The following is a 27,384-nucleotide window of genomic DNA, read 5'->3' on the forward strand; positions in this document are numbered from 1 at the left end:
TGAAGAGGTATCAATACATATATGACACTTTTCAAGAGATATATCAACCGATACAAATCATTGATACATTAGACTTTGCATATGTATAACTACGCATCGGAAAATGAGATTGAGACTGGGATGAACAGGTGAAATATGCTGATAAATGCTGGTAAACATGCCAGTTATAAAAATTAAAATACAGTTTTCCGTCATTATCAAACGAAGGATACACACTTGGACCTATATCAACCAGCAACATATGAAAAGAAGAGAAAATGTGTAGAAACAAGCCTGTTCCGTGTTGCACTCAATGAAATCCCGCGACTCTCCAATACAATCAGAGCCACCGTTCTGTGGTGCTGGGTTTGAGCAATATCTGAACCTTCTCTGACTCCCACCGCCACACGTCGTGTTGCAACTGAAGGCTTCCATCCAACTGGACCAGCCCCCATGTATCGGGCAATCAGTATTTCCACACTGTCTCCACTCCAACTACACAGGTAAATTTTGTCAAATTCCATAGCATTTGAAGTATGAGAAATTCGTCATCCTATAAAGCTAATTCCCACTAATTGAGAACTGAATAACATAATCAAATATTTTCGGTTGACCCTTGTCAGGGGTGATAGGAGTGTTCACCAGAAGCTTATTGGTCAATTGAACTTACACCTAACTCGGTATAGAAACACTCAACAGACAACGCAGGCATGAAAGATCGAATATTTGAGGCGAACAGATGGCTTTAAAAGCAAATTGTAAACTTTTTAGATTATATACTCCGAGGTTATGTGTACAAAAGAAGTTTCTGTATAATCTAATAGCCGATTGAGGTTAACCTATCTATTTGAATGGATTAATCAAACTTTCATGCTGTGATATCATTTTTGGTGATACAATTGCTAATATACAATGTTCTTTTCAATTCTCGACTAACTACTGATGATGATACTCCCTTAACGAGTGTCAGCCTAAAATATTCAGGTTCAATTCAATATGAAACTATTATTCAATGGACTAGTCTTGATGAATTTGTGAATGTCATCTTTTTATACACCTCCCTTCCGGCAATCTTAGCATTTGATACCTGCTCAAATAAATGTTCTGAAGTTTTGGAATAACTTTTGAATATTGGCCAAATGTAACGGGTAGAATTTGCCAGTTATAAGATTTATTGTTGTGGGCTTACAAAATCTGACATCGGTCGTGCTCTAGTTTTGAGGTCTTTCTACTTGTAATCGAGTAGATATTTTGGGAATCAATTCTATTTCTAATTTAATAGCAACACAAACAACTCTACACCCACTCTGGCTCGAGGACAAATGTAATCTATCGCAGTCACAAATACCTTCCATGCATCGCCGCCATTACAATACTTTCCACCATGCTGGGGTGCAGGATTTGTGCAAGACCTATTCCTGTGCTGTAAACCACCTCCTCCACATGTTATATCACACTGTTAAAACAGATGGTTATCATAACCTAGCACCAGCGTACAAGTCATTTTTATACGTATTTCGTGCATTTTAGAAAGTCAGTAGCCCCCCTATATTTTTAAACCTCTCGAAAAAAAATGAATAATCTTTATTCTACTTAAAACACTGGTCTATACATTAGAGATACCTGATCTGTATGACCCTTTCCGTATTCTTATTGGACTCGGCACCCTAAATTGATGTTGTGGTTTCATGGTTGTGTAATGGTTGTGTTACTCTTCCCTTTAATTTACCTAATTAAGTTTCCTTTTCAAATGAAGAGACGGTGCACGCGATCCCTGTTATCGTCCAACCATGCAATGTATATCTCGTATATTATTTCCCTACTCTGTTAACCGAGAGACATCCTGTCCTAAGAGTAATTCGTCTCTAGCATAAAAACCTGATGCGAGAGAATCAGTAGACTCTCTTGCTAAACCTACTAGTATCAAAAATGTCTGAAATATATTCGTATGTCTTGTGTAAAATCTGCGTCTTAAGAAGATCTCACCAGGATACAGGATTCCAGGTTAAGTAGTCAGCCAGCTAAACCTATAATACTTTGGTTAGCAATACTTCTACTCCCAGGAACATAATATCACGGCAACATGAACCGATATATAGAATGATAAAATGATATGAATACAACACACAATAAACACGATATTACATTAATTAGTTTGTAAATAATTAGTTCTACATGTTAAGTTAATGTGATAGTTGAGCTTGTTTGTGCTCTTGCAATGTCTTAATTGCTGGTTTGAAGGTGAAAAGTGCTAGCCGTATGTCATCAACTGAACGTTGTTGAAAACAGTGACATGATAATTTCATCAAGCTTTGGCTATATTTTGCATAACAGTAACTAAACTCAATATCATGAAGTAGCCTATTTCTGTACTAGTATGTATATTAAATATTATTATAACTCTTTTGTTTTAGTAGATTAGACTTAGGAATGATGAGTCTTTACATGGCCCGCTGAAAATAGCTCATGGCCCCATAAAGGGCAGAGAACCACAGGTTGGGAGCCCGTGCTTTAATTTGATGCAGAAATGGCATCATAGTATTGCCACCAGAGTTGCATCAATTACATTATTTCAGTACAATTACAATTACAATTACTTTCATGCATGTTTCAATTACATTACAATTACAATTACTCCATGCTAAAAATATCAAATTACAATTACAATTACTCCTTGTATGCTTCAATTACATTACAATCACAATTACAATTGCTGCTGTTGAACATGTAATTGAATAATCATAAATTCAACCGTGCTCCTTGACAACCGTAGCGTCGTATTTAACAACAATTCAAGTCTAGTTCAGATTGTGTAGTAATAAATACGTTTATGTGCGTACATAGTATGCTATGTAAGATGTCATTGTGACGTAATATAAGCGTGTTTTGTATGCTCGGTAATTATGGCTCACGTAATTGGAAATGTAAAATGTTATTTACCTAATTTCCTATGGGTTAGGATTAAGGATAGGGTGCAGTATGTCGTTGAAAAAGTATTATAATATATGCACGTGTTGGATTTGCGTATATAGTATATAATTAAAGAAATAATATTATTTTTATCGAGGGACGTAGGAATTAGGATGAGGAGTAAAAACAAAGCCGTGCTTTGTCAGATAAGACGTTATATAATATCCATTGGTCTGGTTAGTTAGCCAGACGACGTAACGATGCAGCAGCAGTGATCTGAATTCGTATTGTAGATTGCCAACCCACGGATAGATGCGCCAGATGTGAGTCACGGATGAATGCACCTAAAAACGTACTGCAGAGCCGGCTTAAAGCAGCAAACTTTGTAGTCCTAGAGCTGGCGATCCATGCGCCCAAATTTGATGCATCTGGTCTTTATCGTAAGCTATTGATGTACTAATTCCGAAAATACAAAATAAAATCTCGTCAGGGCAATGTAACTGCTCCAAAATAGCCGTTTAAGGCCGACTGATCTGAAAAGTGAGAGCGCTGCAGCAGCATGACCACAACAATGACCAATTACTCCCAGCGATTGTTCAGAACAATGCCGATTCCCAGACTTTTACGACTATTTTGGGATGGTACCATTGCCTGGAAATATACTTTTATTGCAAAATCAGTGCGACACTAGCTTTTGATTAGGACCATACATATCAAATTTCGACGCTTGGATCGTTAGTTATGGGACTATCAATTCTGCTGCTTTTAGCCGGCTCAGCAGTTCGCTTCTCGGCGTATTCAAGCGTGAGTCACGTGTTGCGAATCCATCCGTTGGTTAGTAATCTAAAAATTGTATACAATGGCAGCCGAGGCCAGCATAGCGGTAAAAATAAAAAAACTTCGCCCGCAAGGGCGCAGTCTAGGGCTTCCGCGAATGAATCCACCAAATTCCTTGTCGACATTTAAAGAGAATGCATTATTAGTCAATTATTTTATGTTGTGCTTGTCAGGTCTCAATAGCAATTTAATGTAATTGAAATTGTAATTGAGCAAAATTTTTGTCAAATTAAAATTACAATTACAATTACACAAAATAAAAATGCTTCAATTACAATTACATTACAATTACATTGAAAAATGTAATAATTACATTACATTACAATTACAAATTACAATTGATCCAACTCTGATTGCCACATTGACATTCTATACTAATGAGAGCAAAGACTTGATTTTTTTAGAATTACCTGCGAATAATCTGACCACGGAGACCAGAACCCGTGAATCGGACAAGGAGAATTTTCACATAAAATATTCTCGATTTCAACAGCTACGCTTGTCTTCGATTCCGAATCACAAAACGCAGCCTGCTCCATGAATGGATTCTGACAGTACCTCTTCCATGACATCATTCCATGTTCTCCACAAGTACTTGGACACTGCAGACACATCAATGGTAAAAAGTTGATGTAAATTAGCGCAGTTACAGTTAAGTAGGGTATTACTTCAGATAAATGGATAATATATTTGTATTGGAATTGAGCCGAATATTCTCGGCTGACACTTGTCATGCTAAGTCGCCAGCAATTAGTATTGATTTCAAAAGAACATTGTATATCAGACTTATATCCTGATTCTAAATATATAATCATCATCATCAACTGGTGGAGAATTGAAAAGAAGATTGTACATCAACAGTTGTCATGTTTGGTGATATGATTGTTGATATACAATGTTCTTTTTAATTCTCTACTAGTTTTTGAGGATAATATAACACAGAAACAGAATATAAGGCTGCTGGCTTCAACGATATGCAGTAACATCTGTGCTACTTGTAGAATAAGTCATGTTAATGTTTTTTTATTTAAATAATTTCCGATGAATTCTATTTTCAGACATATTCACTGGTCTGAAAGCTCTCCTGCGGTAGTTAGAATTGGAATTTCATAAACATCATAAAAGAAATTTACTTCATCCAGTTCAGACAAATTGTCTACAAAAGAACAAAGTTTCTGTGAAACATTGTGGGTACTGTGTGTCAGCAATACCAGCAATGAAATACGACCAAATGAAACAATCGAACTGAAACCCTAACATGACAATTATGAGAGATTTGGTGGAAATAATTACTTCATCCAATAAATATACAGGACCCGAATTGAAAACATTGAATCACAGAATAACTTTAAAATTAAAATCAGTTAGGTGGAGTAGAACACTAGTACCAGTATTCTATAGTGACGATAGATTTTTGTTTATGTGACAAGGCAGAAATTTGGATTTCACTGAAGGCTTGCCAGATTAGTAAAGGTTACATAACGCTGTTTTAGGGTAATATTCCCATGCAACATGGTATGTACTAATATAGTTCCTTGAAAGGAGCGCCAATATTGTTTTGTGTTGTGTTGAAACGGAGTCGAATGTTGGCTCCTGTTAATTGATTGTCCGCTGATTGCGATTGATTGGTGTCATCACATAATTACTTTATATAACGGTTGGTCGCGGTGTTGGGTTCTCTTTTACTGCAATAAACTTCTGTCGTAAGCCGACATCGTTCTTGGTGCCTATAGGGAATACAGGCTCTATACTGGCGGAGAGAATATTGAAATCGGTAAATTCATAAGTATTCCAATACCTCCGAAGAGATGGTCCAGTTTGACCAGGTAAACAATGACTGTCCATTCTCTCTTAAAGTCCACGATTGGATCGATGCCGCGTCTTTAAAGACTTCCAATCCTCGTGCGGACGTGACGTTGACCAAATATTTTGTGGCGGGGTTGAGATGTTCGATTATATAAGGCGGTGCGATCGCATACTCATACCTCAATGCAATATTTGCTGATTCAGCCAGGGCAATGGAAATCTGTAATTGTTGTAAGAACAATTGATCGAATCAAGTGTAGCTAATTAAGAGACTCGGATAGTAACACTAAAAACCTTCCATAGAAGGAATACGGCAGCATTATAGAAAAACAGGCGACTTATTGGTAAACGAAATGGTAGGGCTACTCTAATCTGAATCAAGTATTAATTAATTATAATGATTCGAATCCAGTAATTAGAGATTATTCTTGCGAGCATTAAAATTATGCCCTCCTTGCTGCTAAGAAGTGAAAATTTATCAATGAAACTAATACAGGTAGACATGAGTGGAACAGGGCAAAATCGAGTACTTGAGTCGGGAGACATGAGTGAGACATGAGACATGAGTGGAACAGGGCAAAATCGAGTACTTGAGTCGGGAGTGAGCCGGTGAGTTTGTTCTATGGTGGTAACTGCATTCGTGACTCGTTCACATTTGCTGATACCATTCGTAATGTTGATCTCGATGAGTCCGAAATCTCTATGTGTTCGTTTGATATATCTAGTTTATTCACGAACGTGCCAGTTCAAGAGACTATAGAGATTTGTGCCAATGAACTCTATGGTGGTGTCCTTCCATCTCCTCCATTCTCAAGGTCTTCTTTTGTTAAATTAATGCGATTGATCACTTGTGATGTCGAATTTAGTTTCAATAACACCATATATACACAGATCGATGGTGTTGCAATGGGATCGCCGCTTGGTCCCATTCTGGCTAACATTTTTGTGGGGTATTACGTAAAACGGTTATTCGAAGATATTGATCGACCATTAATGTATCAAAGATATGTTGATGACACCTTCGCCATATTTGAAAATGAATCCCAGTGTGATTTGTTTCTGAGCAAATTGAATGGTCTTCACCCATCACTGAAATTCACCATGGAAAAAGAGGTCAATAATTCATTAGCATTCCTTGATGTTGTAGTGGAAAAGACGGGTGCTAATTTTGTTACATCAGTTTACCGTAAGCCTACATTCAGTGGGCAATACATTTCGTGGGATTCTTTCTGTCCAGTAAAACGTAAAGTAAATTTGATAAGAACTCTGGTACACAGGGCTCTGATGATTTGTAGTAAAGTCAAACTTGATTCTGAATTGGAGAACATTCGGTCAATCTTTCAGTCAAATGGTTATCCTGATCATATCATTAAAATGACCATAGATCGTAAACTCAAAGATTTCAGAAAAGTTAAACCGTTTGGACCTAGAAAATGTCCTGTTTATTTGCATCTTCCTTGGATTGGGAAAGTGTCCAACAGGTTTGAAAAACAAATTAAATCGTCAGTGAGCCATTGTTTTTCACAAGTAGAACCTCAGATAATCTTCATGACGAAATCTCTGATGCCTGCAACGCAAAAGGATGTGCTACCTGCGACAAATCAAAGCAACATAATATATGAATACACGTGCCGATGTGACAGTCGGTATGTAGGTCGCACGTCTCAGCGCTTGCAGCAAAGAATTCGCCAGCATGTCCCACGGCAAATTAGAATAAATATTGTTTCTCCAACTCCTTCATCGCAGTCTGTTGACACACTGCGTGATTATGATCAAGTTACTGCTTGTAATTCGGCTATTGGACAGCATCTCTTATCCCATCCAGAATGTGCTGATCATTACAATGACAGTCAATTTTCTATACTTGCTCGTGGCCGTTCTCTGTTTCATTTAAAGGTCCTGGAATCTACGATCATAAAGCTACGAAAGCCGATTCTCTGTCGCCAGAAGGAACGCCTCTACACTCTTGGAATATTTCATTAATGTTATGTGTTGTGTTTTCGGTTATTTATAACCGAATATGTACTCGTTAACGTTTGTTTTGTACCGTTACTACCGTATCTAGCCCGTCTACTAGTTGTTTGTTTTTGTTATTATTACGTCATACAGACAAAATAGTTCTTACATTTCGAATTTGATTCACCCCATCACTAACGTTCGCTACTGATGAGAGTTAGTCGAAAAGCTTTTAGCGAATAAATTAACAATATGAAGTTATTGTTTCGCGTTATTCTGAAGTTCTGTACCACAAATCACTTGTTTAAATACTTTCGCAAACGGTACAGTGACCAACAATTGGAGATCCTGAATAAGTTGGTCAGAACTCGGGGGAAAATTCGAAATCTACGGTATCATGTAGCCTTTCTTAAGGCTTGTATAAAGAAAAGAGTTGTACCAAAGTTTCTGAAGACGAGGATAGAGAAATCGCGTGCTCGCATCAACTCCAGGATTGAGAGTGCATTTTTACATGATGAGATCGAGAACAGCGTAAAAGAGATGAGTACCGTAACTCAACGTTGTGCCAAGCTTAAGCAGCAGGCAGTGCAGTTTCTATCTTATTTTGACCTGATACGGTTTTGTCGTTATATGGCCAAAATTGATGCACGTAAAGAGGATGAGAAGGTACGGCAGAATGAGCGTAACATCAGCTTGCTTCTCAAGACACGATACGGTACCAAGGCAGTTGCTGGTAGTAAGGTTATTACCAACTTATCGGACTATGAGCTGAGTGACACAGAAGAGTTGGTACTATCTCTTGGTCTGGATTTTTCTGTGCCACCGACAGAAATCAAGCGTGAGGAAGTCTTTGCTGAATTTGAGGTATTACTTGGACAATTGTCACATCATCACCAGAAATTTGATGATGAAAGCAGAGCAAAGGAACACAGTGAGAAAATTGTGGCCCTTAAAGCCAAACTAAGTAGCTTAGCGCATGGTTTTTGTGGAACTCCAATCGACAGAAGTGATTTCACGATGACTTCCGATTGCTACAGGAGCATCAGATCCCTGAAATCCAATAAGTCAATTCACATAACCAAACCTGATAAAGGATCTGGTGTAGTCATTTTGAATAAGTGTGACTACATTTCTAAAATGGATTTAATTCTTGGCGACAAGTCTAAATTCGAAATCCTTGGCCCTGCGTGTGACAATGACAACACCTCCAAGATAGAAGCTCGTATTCAGCGTCTACTATTGACCCTCAAGAAGGCGGGAAAAATCTCTTCTGCTGAATACGACGACATCAGACCCACTGGCTCCATTCGACCACGTATGTATGGTCTTCCGAAGACCCATAAATCGAATGTACCCTTACGTCCGATACTATCGATGGTTGGATCAGCGTATCACAAAGTCGCGAAGTGGATTGCGAGATATCTTGAGCCGGTGAGTTTGTTCTATGGTGGTAACTGCATTCGTGACTCGTTCACATTTGCTGATACCATTCGTAATGTTGATCTCGATGAGTCCGAAATCTCTATGTGTTCGTTTGATATATCTAGTTTATTCACGAACGTGCCAGTTCAAGAGACTATAGAGATTTGTGCCAATGAACTCTATGGTGGTGTCCTTCCATCTCCTCCATTCTCAAGGTCTTCTTTTGTTAAATTAATGCGATTGATCACTTGTGATGTCGAATTTAGTTTCAATAACACCATATATACACAGATCGATGGTGTTGCAATGGGATCGCCGCTTGGTCCCATTCTGGCTAACATTTTTGTGGGGTATTACGAAAAACGGTTATTCGAAGATATTGATCGACCATTAATGTATCAAAGATATGTTGATGACACCTTCGCCATATTTGAAAATGAATCCCAGTGTGATTTGTTTCTGAGCAAATTGAATGGTCTTCACCCATCACTGAAATTCACCATGGAAAAAGAGGTCAATAATTCATTAGCATTCCTTGATGTTGTAGTGGAAAAGACGGGTGCTAATTTTGTTACATCAGTTTACCGTAAGCCTACATTCAGTGGGCAATACATTTCGTGGGATTCTTTCTGTCCAGTAAAACGTAAAGTAAATTTGATAAGAACTCTGGTACACAGGGCTCTGATGATTTGTAGTAAAGTCAAACTTGATTCTGAATTGGAGAACATTCGGTCAATCTTTCAGTCAAATGGTTATCCTGATCATATCATTAAAATGACCATAGATCGTAAACTCAAAGATTTCAGAAAAGTTAAACCGTTTGGACCTAGAAAATGTCCTGTTTATTTGCATCTTCCTTGGATTGGGAAAGTGTCCAACAGGTTTGAAAAACAAATTAAATCGTCAGTGAGCCATTGTTTTTCACAAGTAGAACCTCAGATAATCTTCATGACGAAATCTCTGATGCCTGCAACGCAAAAGGATGTGCTACCTGCGACAAATCAAAGCAACATAATATATGAATACACGTGCCGATGTGACAGTCGGTATGTAGGTCGCACGTCTCAGCGCTTGCAGCAAAGAATTCGCCAGCATGTCCCACGGCAAATTAGAATAAATATTGTTTCTCCAACTCCTTCATCGCAGTCTGTTGACACACTGCGTGATTATGATCAAGTTACTGCTTGTAATTCGGCTATTGGACAGCATCTCTTATCCCATCCAGAATGTGCTGATCATTACAATGACAGTCAATTTTCTATACTTGCTCGTGGCCGTTCTCTGTTTCATTTAAAGGTCCTGGAATCTACGATCATAAAGCTACGAAAGCCGATTCTCTGTCGCCAGAAGGAACGCCTCTACACTCTTGGAATATTTCATTAATGTTATGTGTTGTGTTTTCGGTTATTTATAACCGAATATGTACTCGTTAACGTTTGTTTTGTACCGTTACTACCGTATCTAGCCCGTCTACTAGTTGTTTGTTTTTGTTATTATTACGTCATACAGACAAAATAGTTCTTACATTTCGAATTTGATTCACCCCATCACTAACGTTCGCTACTGATGAGAGTTAGTCGAAAAGCTTTTAGCGAATAAATTAACAATATGAAGTTATTGTTTCGCGTTATTCTGAAGTTCTGTACCACAAATCACTTGTCTAAATATATTGAAAATATACAACAAGAAATTGGATTACTTGAAATATTTCCACAAGTTCTTCATATGGAGGGTAATCCCACGATACAGTCAAATATGTATCTGTGGCATTAACGACATCCAAGTTCTGTATTTTCGATAACCTTGCAAATATCTCCACAGTCGCTGACATGGTATATGTCACTCGCTTCTGCGAATCTCGGTGTTTGATGGTGCATTGATATGCACAGCCTACAAACAAAACGGCAATACTTAACCACAATATAAATATATAGCTGTTAATCAACTGACTAATATCCCATTCAAAGAGCTTCTTAGAGGTACAGAACTTCAATATACAATTTCGGCTGACACTCGTCAGGGGTAGGCTAATCGTCAGCAACTAGTAGAGAATTAGAAAGAACAGTGTACATTAGGGTTGTCCATAATTTGGAAAATCTTACGAATCCTGCGTTGTAATGTCTTATTCTATAGATTATTGATAAAAAACGACACTGAGCCTGAAAGAAGCTCACAGGAAGGCCGTTAAGATTTCGTGCAAAGCGTTTGAAAGTAGCTGCCGAAGAATGGGCGTGCCACCGACCATAGAAGGGCGAGAAGACTAGCAATCACGAAACCACGGCTCTTGATTGGCTAATCGGCTGTGCTTCAATGACCACGACAGCAGCAGCTTGCTGTGTAGGTGATCAAGGAGTCTGCTACCGGCGGCGATTCTGAAAGCGCATTGTATGTAGGTTGACAGATAATGATTTAGGATTGATTCAGGGTATGTTGAGGTACGAAATACATGATGAACAACAACAGCTGCTTCACTAAAACGTCTAAAGCGTGAGAGCTTTATTGTGAAGGAAACCGACGTAGCCTATATGCCTTGTTTTCAACGAGAGAAAGCATAGGCGCTTATGCAAATAGCGACGGATTCCTAGTTTCAGAAAGGCTATATCATTATTGAATACAAAGATAAAGCTACAATGACACTACAATTTGTGTGATCTTATTGGGCTCAGGTTGTAGTACATAATTGAAGTTTTGAATGCTCTAGGGATCGGCTGAATCAAACGTCGCTTAGGCTCGGCACTTGCCAGATGTTTACAGCAAATTGAATTAACTTGTAAGTGTTTTCAAAGTCCCTAATGATGCTGCAGAAACGATGCTTAAATGCAAGCACAGACTATGCTTGATATGATGTACAAACTATGCTGGATGCTATGCACTATGCAGCATTGTCTGTGCCTACTTTTACACCCCTTTTCTGCGCGCTATTGAGGACTTTGACATATGATGTCCAGCATAGTATGTGCTTACTTTTACACCTCTTTTCTGCGTCATCATCAAGCACTTTGACAACACTTGCAAGTGAATACATTTTGATGCAAGCATCTGACAAATGCCAAGCGTAACCCGCTGATTCAGCCGATCCTTAGAGCTTTCAAGACTCCAACTATGTACTACAACCTGAGCGCAATAAGATCACACAAATTATAGTGTCATTGTTAAGCTTTATCTTTGCATTCAATAATGATAGATTCTTTCTGAAACCAGGAATCCGTCGCTACTTGCATAAGCGCCTATGCTTCTCCTCGTTGAAAACCAGGCATATAGGCTACGGCGGTTCCCTTCACAATAAAGCGGTCACATTTTAGACGTTTATGTGAAGCAGCTGTTGTTTGTTCATCATGTATTTCGTACCTCAACATACCCTGAATCAATCCTAAATCATTATCTGTCAACCTACATACAATGCGGTTTCAGAATTGCCGCCGGTAGCAGACTCTTCGATCACCTACACAGCAAGATGCTGCTGCCGTGGTCATTGAAGCATAGCCGATTACCCAATCAAGAGCCGTGGTTTCGTGATTGCTAGTCTTCTCGCCCTTCTATGGTCGGTGGCACGCCCATTCTTCGGCAGCTACTTTCAAACGCTTTGCACGAAATCTTAACGGCCTTCCTGTGAGCTTTTCAGGCTCAGTGTCGTTTTATATCAATAATCTATAGAATAAGACATTACAACAGAGGATTTGTAAGATTTTTCAAATTTTGGACAACCCTAGTGTATATCAACAATCGTATCTCAAAATATGACGTCACGATCATGAAATGAGATCTGAAATAAGAGAGCGTTCAATGCACTATTTTAAAATGGTAGGCCTACACGAACTCTTTTTGATGACAAAGATTGGGCTGATGTATTTTGATAAAGGGTGACTCCAAGGCACACAATTATCTACTAGTTGCTGACGATTACCCCTGACGAGTGTCAGTCAAAACTATTCGGGTTCATTTCAATATTCAATAATATCCCATTACAAGGAAAATGCTGTTGACTTTCAATAAAGGCAGGTTTCTGGTACAGGGCGTACCTTGGGGGTACGAAGCACCGAAGTAGGGTGTACGAGAGGCATTATACGTTATTTAATTATACTTATTATTTGGCAAATTAACATAAAGTGGAATATGGTCCTATATCAGGGAAATATAATTCAGCTAGGAGATGTTTATTGACGATAATCATGAATTAAGGCTGCAAAAGCAGCAATACCTCACAAGTCATTCCATATTTTTGATACGTCAATTACAAATTAAGTTAAGTCATTTCACAGTATGTGAGTGAAGTCCAGTTATTCAAAAAGCGTAACTCAAGTCCTAGTAAAGTCTTGGGAAACTAGAGTTATTCACACCAACGTCACCACAGTCAGTATATTGAACAAGATAGCATTAGACGTGGCACGACACGAAAATGCAACCACATCATCTTAAAATGTCCGCTTTTTAATACCTGGTTGAAGATCTGGTATCTCATGTAGAAATACTTTCTGGAATCTACGAATCGTCTCAGTGCAAGGAATTAGGGAAATTAATTTCTCCGTTTGGCCCTCGCCAGCGTTGCATTGCTGCGCCTCCTGGTTTTCGTTCAGGGGTCCAGTTGCCTTCATCCAAATTTCATACTCCGCACAAGTTGGGTCGACAAGCCATTCCAGAAGCACAGAATCAGATGTTTTGCTGCGTGGAAAGTATGTATCAGTTGCTAGTTTGGGAAAAATGTAGTAGATCTACCAGAGTCATGCGATAAGGTAAATTTTCCACGATATTGTGGTCGGTTGACAAAAGAAAATTAAAGGTCATCTTTCCGGCTCAAATCAAGAATTACCGGCTTTGTAATAGATTTTCCGTTGGTTAACTGAAAAGGAAAAATAAACACTACGGTACTGAATCCATAATTTTTGCATTTCAGCACTGGGAATAATCATGTGCATTCGACTTAAATCATTAGAATTATTAGTCAATTCAGACTACAGTCCACAAATCCTTCGTCCTACAAATCCTGTAAAGCAATATAAGAAACATACAATAGCTTCGCTTGGATGCATAGAAAATCTCATATCTGACATGACACATCCTATAGCAAATTAAATTGTGACTTACCTTTTAACGACAACATCGTAAATGCCTGTCGCAATGGTAGTAATTTCCAAGGAACTTTCCGTACTCGTCTTCTGACCTACAAAACTGCTAAGACGAAACACATATCCGGTCAGGCCAAGCAGACCATTTACAGTGTGTGTCGTAACCAAAGCAGGGATTTCCAAAATCTTCCAATCTTCTTCCGAGATTACTGTAATAATATATAAATGGTATAGGACAGGGTGGTTCAAGACGAGGTGAGCAAGGCGGGTCAGCATTAAAGAAAAGGGTGGCTTATGCTGGCCGCAAATGGGAGAAGCACAATATAAAACATTGCAGTGCAAATCTAAAGTAGTGTTGGGACAGATTTTGATCAAATTCATGAATGAAATCATTATATCAATTAGTTATTGTGCTGATTCAATGGTCTCAAAATTAAACTATGAGAATTACACCTATTGGTGACACCGTCTATCATTCTGCTTCAGTAACAGTAACACCGACGATTGACTACTAAAAGTCCACCACGTCAAAACATCTCTTTTAAACTAAGTAACCACCAGTAATCGAAATCGAGTATTATTACTAATTCTATTTAGTTAGCTGACGGTCAACTAGCTACTGGTTTTTTTAGTAGTTCTAGTTGCGGATTTTAAAAAGGAAGTGGTTGGTTTTCCGTGATTTGAGATCAGTTGTGTGATTTTCTTGCGGCCATTGCTAACTCAGAGTCATCACTACAAACAGTGGTGTAGCCTGGATTTGATTGGGGGGGGGGTCGGAACTATTTCTAGTTCTAGCTGCACATTTTAAAAATAAATTAGTTTCTACAAGTCTGCTCTCGAAGCCTAATTCACAATAGTATTCACAATAGTATCTCAAAAAGACAATAGACGACATAACATTACCTGTATATCTAAGCATGTACCCTTCGACGTATTCTGTGTGAGAATCATTCCACCGTAAATGAACATCAACTGTATCGGAATGTGCCACAAACGATGCATGAGCAAGAACCGGAATCTCTGGTTGTACGTGACCAAAATAGGATACTTCTTCTCCCACTAAATCTGCATCTTTCGCATCCATAGTAGTTATGTTGATCCAGTATGAGGATCCCGGAATTGCATTAACAACTTCAAATTGGCGTGTTTCTTGATTTAGTACATATTCATTGCCAATCAATAGTCCTTCGAGGTCCGAATATCTAAGGAACAATCTGTATTGAAGACCATTATCATATTGATAGGCATTCCAAGTAACGATATCAGTTCCAGGTGTCAAAGTCTTGCCTTCTGGAGCATCACTTCCAGTCCACGTCCCCCTGAATATGGATGATGGTCTTATATAAAAATAGCTCGGGCTGAACACAATTCGAATATTCAAATAGGAATCCAGTACTAATTCTAACGATTCCAGTTCAGTAGTGAGACATAATTTTTTCGAGTGTTGAAACTATACGATCCTTGCCAATAAGAGCTATTTATCAACAGAATTACAGTTTCAATAATATTTTTCACTGTAGAAACCTTAAAAGCTCCGTTGACCGGAATGCAGCATACGAACACGCAGTACCAAGCTAAATACGTTAAAGGAATTGGCACAGCTATGAAGTTGTGATCAGTCCACACAAAATTACAGCATTGAAAACATTTCACAAATTAAATTAGAATTGCATTGCTCACTGTAATTAGTTTAATCAGATAATAGAATTATCTAGTTGTCAAAGTCTGCTATAAACTCAATGGAAATAGATAATTGTCTGTAATGCATGTCATGACACAAGTCAGAAACGGTTTGAGGTTTCACTTACATCACGTCTTGCACAGGAAGCAGTAGAGTTGTGATGTTTCTTTCAACTGGCGTTTCAGTAACATCAAAAGGGTCGCCAATCCCGAAATATAGCATTGCATTCAACGAGCAACGGTAATGGGAAGCAGGAAGAAGATCGTTAAGGTTTATTCTCCGAAATGCCGTGTACTCGAGTTCATCGGGAGACAGGAGCTGATAGGATGAAGATGCTTCCTTTTCACTAATTCTGCAAGAGTCAGGTTAAGAAACATATACCACAATGATCGGACTGTAAAATATGTTCAGATTTATTCAGATTAGATTAGAATAAGTTTTGTAGCTAAACAGGTTTTGTTAAATCACATTAGGAATTAGAATTACTGAATTTGCAAAAACTTGAAAATTGAATTAATATCTTAATTAAACAAAAATACAACACAAATCAAATTCAGTTTATATCGAATTAGATTTCATTCTCATACGCACGAGAACGCTTCGCTCGTTTCTCACTATACAGTTCTCCTCTAGCATTTTCAGGAAACCCAAAAATTAGATGAGAAGGTTACCCACACGAATTTTACCCACACCAGCAACAGTGCATGACCACTGAAGCGTGTAACGCTAAAAGAATGTATAGCTCTAAATTATTCAGCGCATGGACTGGTCACTGGCATATCGAGGTAAAAGGACAAAAGCTTGACAAAATTACATCCCAGCAATTATGTTGAGATGAAGTGAAACCTCTCATTAGGCTCATACAAATTACTAGTTTAGTCATATTCAATGCATACACAAAGAAAAATTGGCTGATACAAATCTACAAACCAAGATAAATGGAGTACTGCTGATACCAACATCAAAATGACACACAGTTTGTGTACCACAGCATTTTTTCAAACTACTTCCAATCGTGTGACACCAATTTGTGTTTACTACACAGCATACAACCTTGCTCCTGAATGACTCACGATACTCAAATCTATATTTAAATCATTGCCGTTACTACTATGCCATGACACCAATGAATAGCATTATGAAAACATAATTTATTGTGATAGACGCAACTGTTTCTTCTGCACGAGCTTGTGTAAGTGTATCCGTGATATAACAATACTCACAGCACATGGGAGATCTTGCCCAGGCCCAATTAAAAGATTCCGACCCTTGGTTTTGATATCCATCCAACAATGTGTTTTTAATAGCTAATTAATTCTATGTGTGTATGAACACAAAGTGATTACATTACTTTGAATTTTACATACTCAATACTTTTACTTTTACACATTACCATCAACGATTCATAGCCTATGTTTTACCGCATATGGTCAGTAAGGGATCCTGTCTTGTTTCTTCAAGCACAACATTGCCGAAAGCAACAATAAACTAGGTAGCATAGATTGCACATAAAAACTACTGAATCACTATAAATGTTATTGTCACAGAATGTAGGTGTACTTACGCTGGCACTAAATGACAGGCAACCGACACATTCACAGCTATAGGAGACACCCTTTCCAATGCAGGAAAATTGACAGCATTCAGAAAAATGTCCCATACCGCTGAGTTTGATGTAGTTTCGTATGCAGACGATATATTTATGTAGTAACTTTTTAAACCCTGTAAAAAACAATGTACAAAATCGCAATTCGTAGCCATGCACTCTGACTAACATACAGATAGATGCAAAACATGTGACTGCACGGTTCAACCAGACACGGCTATAAATTTCTGGTATCTTCGTGCACAGATATGGTGATGGTATGGTTTGCGAGCCTAGAGTGAAATTTATTAAGAGCAGTCATGAATGGAAGGTACTGTCGCACTGAGTTCGAAAATATAAATCATAATCTAGTCGGGGCACTGCAGCTATCCCCGAATTCGCATTATTTTGATCAATCGTAGCGCCAGAACACAATAACCTTAACAATGACCTATTGTGCTGCTCCGATTGCTGGCAACAATCCCAATTTTTAGCCATATTTGATTCCCCGACCGTGTAGTCACATATTCCCCGACTATCCTTAGGCTAGTGCTCTATGCTCAATCCTATTCACCTCAAAACCCTGTTCTTGTGATGTAGTAGTATCCGTGACAGTACCAAGGACCGAAAGGGACACATCTTTTCGGGTGAGCAGATTTCCAAACGGTTCCCGAGTGTATCTCACAGAGTAGTTGGACATGAGGGTTAGGACTTCAAGCCGAGACAACGAATTCTCGTAGAACGAAAATTCCCCAATTTCACCGCGGTAAGGTTCGTAGAAGATATCAGCTTCGTCGTCATCAAGTGCAACTCGTTGCTGCACCCATTCGGATTTATACTCATCAAACCGTATCCCTGAAATAGCCTCCACCCCTCTCCCAATATACATAACCCCCTTTTTCGGTATTTGATCAACATCACATGGCTGTGTCGATGCAGCAGCTCGATAGCCATCGATGTAAAGTTCACATACAGGGTTTGATGATGAGACTGTTCCAATTGTGATGCACATTTGATGCCATGTGGAGTCGTATATGAAACTTGTATTAAATGTCAGTCTTTCATCGTTAGGAGCAATGAAAACGCCATTTTCTCGAGATTTTCCGAGACCCAAAGCAAGGATTGGATATTCGGTTGCGCTTACTAGATACAGTAGTGATCCCGTAGGAAATTCATTGTCGGGCTTGATCCAGAAGCATATTGTGCTGCAAATACGGTCGCTGAAGACGTAAAGACCACTATTTCTCACAGTCCAAGTTCGTCTGTTTGGTAATGAGAGTCTGAAGGTGCGCACCGCTGAGTGCAATCGGTTTGAACGTGGGTATATTATGCTGGAATCTTCATAACTTGTGCTACATATTGCAGTGACTTCGCATTCTTCCCCGTAGCAATGCTGGGCCGCGCAAATGTTTGTAGTATTCCAGTATGTTTCACCTTTGCCCCTTGTGACTCTAAAAGATAGCGGACGTGTTTATGACGGATTGCTAAAGTCAATTCACATCATTAATTTGAAATGTTGACTGAAGGCCATTAGCAAAGATTTAATGGATAATTCTATTTGTTCGCGTGAATAGCAGTATTATACATGAATATTGCTTTCACAACTACATTCATTGTAGTATAATTCATTCGAATAAATGGATAAATAAATATATAAATAAAGGCAAGACGAAAAGTCTTCAAATTCATGAATTACACTGCAATGAATGTAGTCCTGAAAAAAAATTGTATTTAAGCGAAAAATATCCAGACGAAAGATCTCGTGCCATCAGGTAGGAAGTACATTTTTTCCTTGGTATACCTAGCTCGGAGTCAACTTTTATCAAAATCCTCCAACCTAGTCTGTAATCTAAAAATAGTGCATTGAGCTTATGATAATTTAAGGTATCTGTTCGCCTCGGTTACCTGAATTTACATGCCAGTGACATCATATTTGGTGATAACATTGGTGATGTACGTTTTTCAATTTTCTACTAGTTGCTGACGATTACGCCTGATCAGTGTCAGGAGAAAATATTCTGTGCTTTCCTTTTTAATATGAATATAATATTCATTTGATGATAGTACTTGGTTCTGTCAGGGTGTGTTTACCGTAAATTGAAGTCTTGGAAAGATACTGATCATGTCAAGCTATAAACATAGCAAAACCATACACAGAATCTCCGACAGAAATATGGAAGAGGCCAGTGATAGAGCACTGCTAATTGTTACTAGCTTTCTATTACACTATTAGTGCTGCAGAAGTACCAACTATGTGTACGTGAATTACACAAAATATCGGCATACTTATAGATGTGCTGATTGCAGCGGTTTCTGTGCATCATTATTAGTTTAGCTCCAATAATAAGTTAACTTACTCAGAAAATGGGAGGTTTGCATCATACAGATTACATCCTCCAAGTCTTGAAGATCTTGGGCAAGACACTTTTGGCATCTTTCCCTTGGAAGTTATTATTACCTGAATCACGTTAGTAGGCTCGCAAGGGACACACCAAAGCTTTCCTGAAAAGAAGAAAATAACAAACCTTGTTACTGATTTTTAAAAATACTGCTCCGCACAGTTGTACAATGGATTTGAACCAGACGTACTCCAACTTTTTCATTTTGCATTACAGCTTTCATAACATTTGTGACCCACAACATTACTCCTAATGTTGATAGTATTAGATTTGTGCTATCTTATGAAATTAGCCCGCATTTCATTATATTACTGCCCAAGAATGAAACTACCAATACATTTGATCAAACACTACAAATTTTATTGGTAATTTTGCACATCTCATCCGCAAAACACAGCTATGACTATTCATTCATTTATCCATTTATTCATCAATCAATTTATTCCGTATTTTTAAGAATTCAAAACACCACAAGATAGCGATATCACGAAACGAAAAGGTGGCTTCAAAACCACTTGGAGTAGCCAATCAGACACCCACATTGGCCTAGTGCATGTAAATAGAGGCATTAAAACCAGGTGGCATAATCAGCAAAAAGAACCTTTCATAAGCTTATATGCATAAATGGGTTGCGATGCAGTATTCCCGATGGTGACTGATGACATAGATATCTGGGTATTTTAACAGCATCTTTAGCCATGTGCTACCTCTAAGTTGGTGACATTACACAAGAATAAATCTATTCAGATATTTCAAAACGGATCTAGTCCAGAATACTGCTGCAGACCGGTAGGAAATTGACAAGCTTTGCCAGGAGCAAAAACTAGGATTCTTGTCCATTGCCCAACAAAACCTGCGAAACCCTGGTCAATGTTTATCTTATTGATGACATTCATAACGTCATAGATATCGACAGACGACATTACTATCACGTTACTTTACACCACTAAAAGGTTACACCAAGTACTACTTTTATTGCACTGCATTCAATATTATCTGGTCAATATCTAGTCTTGCAGGTCTACTCATCATTCTATGGTCGGTGGCTCCTCCACTATTCGGCAGCTACTTTCAAACTTGCCCGCTTGCTCATGTTTTTTTTATCATGATTCATGAATCTACTTAATGGGACATTACAACCTAACATTTTTGAAATTTTTCAAATTTTGGAGGACCCCAATGAACATACTGTAAATGTATTCCGCCAGAGCTTTTCAACAGACTCTAATCAGGAAAAAACATCAGTAAATGCTGTCAACCATATCCTAAAGAATTTTGTTGTTTCGGTGTAGCAAGTAAGTTAATCGACTGTATTTCAGCATACCTCTAGTGACAAAAGGTTGTTCACTTTGCTTTGCATGCAATGCGCAGACGATTGATCTGGAATGGTTGTTGACATTGTGGTAGCTGTATCCAATCTTGACCCCGAGACAATGTTCATTTGCACACTCGCAGTTGTAAGTTATGTAGTTTTCAGGGCATTGCAGAGTTGCGGTAGTACCATTGACATTGAAAAAGGCAGAATAGTACTCTTTCATCCCGAGATGGTGAAGAACAATTGAACGGGTCTTGAAAGCACATATTTCATAACTGAAAAATTAGTTCAAATTTTCATGTCATATGTCACCCTTATTTCAACATGGATGCTCAATCATATTATCATGCCTAATCACGGATAGGGGAGTTGCGAAAAACTGGAATCAACTCACTATGGAATGGGCATGGGGTACTATGTAATATCCGAGCCTATCACCCATTCAGGTGTCGATAATAAGCTAAACATCGGAAATACTACAAAACATTTGGCAGATAGACATGATGGGTATTCGACATTTTATTGACGCAATGACACGTTGATTACATCACAACCGCTGCGACATATTAATGTTGCAGATCTATTTGATATGTTGAAATGCAAAAAACAGAGATTAGAGAAAAAGGATACATCACTCAGAGCAGTAAAAACTTGGCAAAAGATTTTAGACTTGATTGCAACCGTCATTTCACTGATTTCTAAAAGAAAAATGAAAGAAGTAATAACAGAACATCGGGGAAGTAAGAGACCAATTTGATCACTTCCATAACGGATTTTTCAGCGAATACCGATGGAACAGATAACTAGCAACTTAGCCGATAGCCTCAATATATTCAGCCGATATTTAAAAAATATGAGTTCTAGCTTAAGCCGCAAACTTCTGGACATCTATGTGTATGGCTTTTCATCCACGACTAGTATTGGACATCAAATACATTGGAGAGGCTGCATCTGAGAAGCTCAATGAAATAGATCAATATCCATTGTCTAACAGTCGCAAATAATGATTCTCTGAATAGCTACTACGATGTAGCAAAATCACCGATATTTTTTTACTTCAAATTCCGATATCAATACCCTGCAAAGTGCGATATCGACTCAATAATTACCAATCAATCAGTTTGGCTCAACCAAGGGTTGTAATGACCCGAGTCCGACTCGAGTCGCGATTTTTCGGTGACTCAACTCGACTCGAGTCATTCATTCAACTGCGTAAAATGACTCGACTCGAGAGAATTTGTGTATTGACTCGACTTGTACTGAAGTCATTGTACATTACTCGAACCAAGTCATACGACATGAGACTAGAACGAAGAATAGTAAAGTCAAAGCTTCAACAGTGAGATTGACTTGTGACTCCGAACTTTCTGACTTGATTACAACCCTGGCTCAACCAATGGTGCCTATCAACGAAAGAAAGTAGTCAAACTTAAACCTGAAAGTCCAGTCAATCAGGGATTGTATAAAATGTATGACCAAAGAAAAAATAATCATTTATTGCAGCAATGTGACTGACTTTCTCATTAAGTGACATCAAAGGAATTGAATTTCCATTGAAAGATTGATAATATTTTGAACAAGCAAGATGAGAAATTTCTTACACCAAGGGTTGTAATCGAGACCCAAAGTTAAAAGTCACAAGTCAATCTTTAATAGCTTTGATACGAGTCAAGTGAAATCATTTTGAATTCACCACCAAGTCCAAGTCGGGATGCAGAGGGTTATAGTCAGAGTCAGAGTGCTTTGACTCGTGTCCGAGTTTAAGTCATGTCACACGCACTATTTTACAACTCTGCTTGCGGGATATCAAACGGCTCAACATTCATAACATGTTATTATTTGTAACAGTTTCCAGCCACATTTTTCAAGTGCCAGTACTGATAAAGGAAATATAAATGATATAGTACCTTAACTATTCTTCAAAAGCACAATGAAATTTCTGTCAATAAAATGACTCGAGTCAAATCGAGTCACAAACAACAATTGCAAAAGGAGTCAGACTGGAGTCACCCTGATTATACGAGTCACAGTTCTCCAAGGTACATTTACTGATCAATACCTCAGTTTTTGAGAATCCGTAAAGCACCAGGGTGCATAATAAGAGCCATCATCACGACAGAAGTTTTTTTCCCACAGCGTCATCGAAACGTTTCTGCCAGTTGGATGTTGCCTACCCCCACTTTCGGACCAAGGTAGACATGCGAATCCATTGATACTGGTGTTCATCTGTATAAATTACATGAAAAACCTGTGTCAGAGAGATCAGCCATGTAATTCACTGTGAGGTTTCAACAGCCAGATAGTTTCAAATAAGGCTATATTCAAACCCTATGGTGAAGTGAAGTTAGCTTAAAGAGGATTAAACAAATTAGCGAATCGATACAATCAATATTGTATACAGCATAATATGTTTCAGTGTCGCACCGGATAACCCGGGCATTTACTACGCAACAGTACACTATTTTATGTGTTATCTGCCGTTATACATGAAAGTAAAACTAACAATGGATTTTTGGCTCAAGTCGAACAAAGCCATTTCTCCGCTTAATTCAACCAAAGGTGAGCTGGACTAAAGTGTCCCACTGAATCGCTGTCGACTGTATTTGCATAAGTGAAGCAAAAAGCATCAATTTTGTACAATTTTATTCCCTTTCAACCATTGTTAACTGCTGCTCTGTTTCACAATGATGAAAAATAGCCAAAAATATGAACATATGCCATATTTTGGTCGTGTAAAATGTTTATAGCAGGGTTGGAAACATTTTATGCTTCGCAGACCGGTACACAAATACACTGAGGTGCAAAATTGAAAATTAATTGCAACTCATACACTGTATGGTGGTTATTCAATGTGAGCCACGGACCGCAGGTTGCCGACCCTTCCCTAATTGCAACCTAGTTGTGAACTAAATTTTCATTAAAATATGTGATGCAGTCCCCCAGAACCTCTGTGGTTAACCCCAAATATATTGGGCTACATTTTAAATACTACAAGACGTAGTCAATGATCATGTATCAACTAGACATTCATAGGAATTCTGGTTCCTACCACACTTGGTGCCCTGGTATTTGAATGGGATGCTCCCCATGCCATTTCCGCCACGGTCACTGTAATCAGTCACATTCATTCAAATGTGTTTAAGGCTAGTACGGGTGTACCAAGATAGCAACGTTCTGAAATATACTCTTTCCAAATAACCGATTATATCATTCGCAAATAGATCAAGGGTCTACCATAAATTTTCTTCAAACAGTAAATTGAATAAACATTTTACGTACATGCCCGAAATATGAGTCAGTTCCGCTTTCAATACTGTGCGGCACTTCACACACTGCCCAGCCTGTTGAAAGTGATGACTTTAATTCCCATTCTCCGTTCATCTGCAGCGCAACAGCACTGCTTGTGGAAATATCTCTGGAAGTCATCTCGAATTCGCGAGACCAATACATAGGTCCGTACTCAGTTTTGGCAGCTTCCTTGTGAACATAGTTCTCACCAAAGTGGGAGAGTAATGATATCCACATACTGAAATAATTTGAAAATAGCATACATTATTCTACACTTCTGGTAGCCTACTAGAATTGTGGATGGGCACAATGATTTGGTACTCGCATCCAAACTGAGTACTAGTTCTAATCATTAGTGTTGAGTAGTGATTGACGATATTGTTTTAGTACTGAAATTATGCACTCTATGCCACTACGAGTTAATTTGTCAAACAAGATACAGAACGTCAGTATACAATTGAATGGTATATTAAAATTGAAATGAACCGAATATTTTCGGCTGACACACGTAAGCGGTGATCGTCAGCAATAGTAGAGAATGGAAAAAAAACATTTTAGACAAACAATCGTACCACAAAATATGGCATCACTGGCATTGTATTATTTGTGGTCACATAAAAGGTAGGCCTACATGTTTCAACTTTCCACCTCATTCATACTGTTATTGAACTATATGAGTGATATTCCAATGCTCCAACCACAGCGTAATACTCAAATACAAAATCGAATGAATCGAGTACTCGATTTTATCAGTAATAATCATAATACTCAAAGTGCAAAATGACGTTTGGCTGGATGATAATCATCATCAATTCAATTAAGAAGGCTACTGTAACTATCAAGTAAGTTCACAATTGAAATTACAAACATTTTATCATACTCTCAAGTTGAATAAAAATAGCTGAAAGTTTTCTACATTTTGTTTACACCAGCCAAATTTAAATTGCACTGGGTTTCAAGCAGTTATGGGTTTAGAAACATTGCTTAAGTTCAACAATGCATTTGGTTGCAGAAAGTTAATTGCAAAGCAATCTGACATTCTTAAGTCTATTCAACAGTGGTATAGTTCAACAACCCCTTCCGATGCTTCAAAATTCATGTAATTTCTAAAAATAAACATGACTGATCAATATTAAACTGAAAAGTGGAAGATGCCTCAATACCAAATAAAGAGACTCTCGGAGCTACAGAACCTTAGTGGAGAATGGAAGCATATATTCATATTGAAATAAACCTGAACATTTTTTGCTGATGCTTATCATGGGTAATTGGATACTAATAGAGAATTCAAAACAATTTGGTTTGTCAATGATATATTTTTGTACATAGAAAGTTGTTTTTAATTCTTTTCTGATTGCAGATGATGACCCCTGACGAATGTCAGCTGAAAAAATCACTTACTTTACTATTCCAAGTTCATGATAAGCGCTCGTCAGCTCTTTCAAAACATTGTGTGTGATGTCATTAACATCAGCAGCTATGTGTCCACGGTAATTTTTGTAACAATGCGTTGAAGATGTCAGATAATCTCCGTTAAAGTTGAAAAGAGTCACGCATTTCTGCCCAATATCATACGCTCCAGTTTCACAATGGGTTACAGGAGACAGCAAGGACTGTAAGTCTGGATTTCTTTGTACAGGCAGTATCGGAATGTTCGCAATCTGGATTGAACACACTACAAAACCATCATTATTATCGGATACTTTTTAATATATTACTTGAAAAGACGGAGTCTCGCATATGAAGCCGTGCTTTGAAGTAGTCGAACTGAAATGGACTCCTTCATTAGGAGAAGTTGAGAAGTATGCGCAAGATGATCCTGTACTATCTTCGCTATTTCCTGAATAGAAAAACTCATGATGCTGAAGAAGTGAAAGCTCTGTGTGAATTATAAACATGTTTCTGGGTTAAAACTATGAGATCCAAATGATCACTGCGCCCTAAACAGGATATGGTCTGAAATTGAATACACAGATGTGAAATATTTTCGCCAGCAAACATTTTCCTCACAAAGCCACCATACTCAAATTGGTGATCACAGTCATCAATTTCTAGACAGGATCAAGAATGTAGTTTCAGATAGTTCGCAGCCTATATTATGAAGTGAGTGTGTCTCACGTACCACAGTCGTAAATGATTTGCCTGCAGTTCGAACACAGTGGCTTTCTGAGGAAACGGTTGCTGCCAAAATATTTTTAACACTTGCATCTTCAATTGAATGGACAGTTTGTGATACAAAACTTGAAGATTGCTTCCATTACAACATCCCTGGCATGTGCGAAGTATGTTTAAAAGATGAAAACGGAAAATGCCACAACTGCAACGCAACAACAACAAAACGACCTCTCTCTCCACGTGTAACACGAGCTCTTTGCACCAATATTCACGACCATCAAACAACACCATTCAAACTAATTAACAAGCAATCAATCAGTCGCACGCGCTATGATCAGCATCTGAGGTAACTGTCAGTACGCAAAATCTACACAAAGAAACATTGCAGAAATACATTTATTCAACTTTAAGACTTTTCGGGTGCCTCTTTTCAAGAGTCATTGGTACACTAAAGGGATTAAAACAGATTTATAAATTGAACTAATAGGAAAAACTATGACTTGACAGTAATAACCACGGACCATGGAATTTGCATTGCAACAGTGGGAACAACAAACCTTGAACTACACTCGTTGTGGTAGCAACAGATAATGTATATCAAACGACGACATACAGAAAACAAAACAGACTAATGTTAAATTTTCAAGCTATACAAAAACTGCTTTTAGTTTTTTGAGAAGTCTTCGAATTCAACAAATGTACTACAATGAATGTTGTAATGAAAGCATCTTTAATTTGAGACACATCATATTAAGAGTGCAGTGCCTCTTTAACCAATGACCTAAAATGAATATTGTAAGTAATCAAGTATTCCATGATACGATAATGATATTTCCAATTCTCTCCTAGTTGCCAAAGATTGCCGCTGATGAGTGTCGGTCGAAAATATTAGTGCTCATTTTAATATGAATATATACTGATCAATTGTATTTTGAAGTCAGATAAGCTGAAATAATCTATTCCAGGTATTTATGTTAAGTACCGGAGCTTGCACTGTTCACATAAGCATCATTGCTTTAAAGCATTTG

The 27,384-nt window shown here is 38.1% G+C and overlaps 1 protein-coding gene across 1 annotated transcript in view; it reads right to left on the reverse strand.

Annotated features, from left to right (window-relative positions):
- Positions 1–5: 5 nt before the first annotated feature.
- The window catches only part of LOC145453294 (uncharacterized), a 51,915-nt gene continuing 24,536 nt past the window's right edge, over positions 6–27,384 (reverse strand). Inside the window, exons 12-28 of the mRNA XM_080331277.1 lie at positions 25,960–26,081; positions 25,643–25,902; positions 24,233–24,479; positions 23,013–23,179; positions 20,963–21,228; positions 19,597–19,741; positions 17,814–18,690; positions 17,219–17,376; positions 15,782–16,006; positions 14,877–15,292; positions 13,993–14,182; positions 13,346–13,569; positions 10,610–10,800; positions 5,525–5,752; positions 4,137–4,328; positions 1,328–1,435; positions 6–474 (exon numbers count right to left, since the gene is read on the reverse strand). Coding sequence (XP_080187403.1) covers positions 223–474; positions 1,328–1,435; positions 4,137–4,328; positions 5,525–5,752; positions 10,610–10,800; positions 13,346–13,569; positions 13,993–14,182; positions 14,877–15,292; positions 15,782–16,006; positions 17,219–17,376; positions 17,814–18,690; positions 19,597–19,741; positions 20,963–21,228; positions 23,013–23,179; positions 24,233–24,479; positions 25,643–25,902; positions 25,960–26,081 — 4,268 coding nt within the window. The 3' untranslated portion in view covers positions 6–222. The remainder of the gene's footprint in view (positions 475–1,327; positions 1,436–4,136; positions 4,329–5,524; positions 5,753–10,609; positions 10,801–13,345; positions 13,570–13,992; positions 14,183–14,876; positions 15,293–15,781; positions 16,007–17,218; positions 17,377–17,813; positions 18,691–19,596; positions 19,742–20,962; positions 21,229–23,012; positions 23,180–24,232; positions 24,480–25,642; positions 25,903–25,959; positions 26,082–27,384) is intronic.

This window comes from Botryllus schlosseri, chromosome 13, assembly GCF_051294905.1.
Source record: "Botryllus schlosseri isolate E-star chromosome 13, Bs_hap1, whole genome shotgun sequence".
Lineage (NCBI taxonomy): Eukaryota > Metazoa > Chordata > Ascidiacea > Stolidobranchia > Styelidae > Botryllus > Botryllus schlosseri.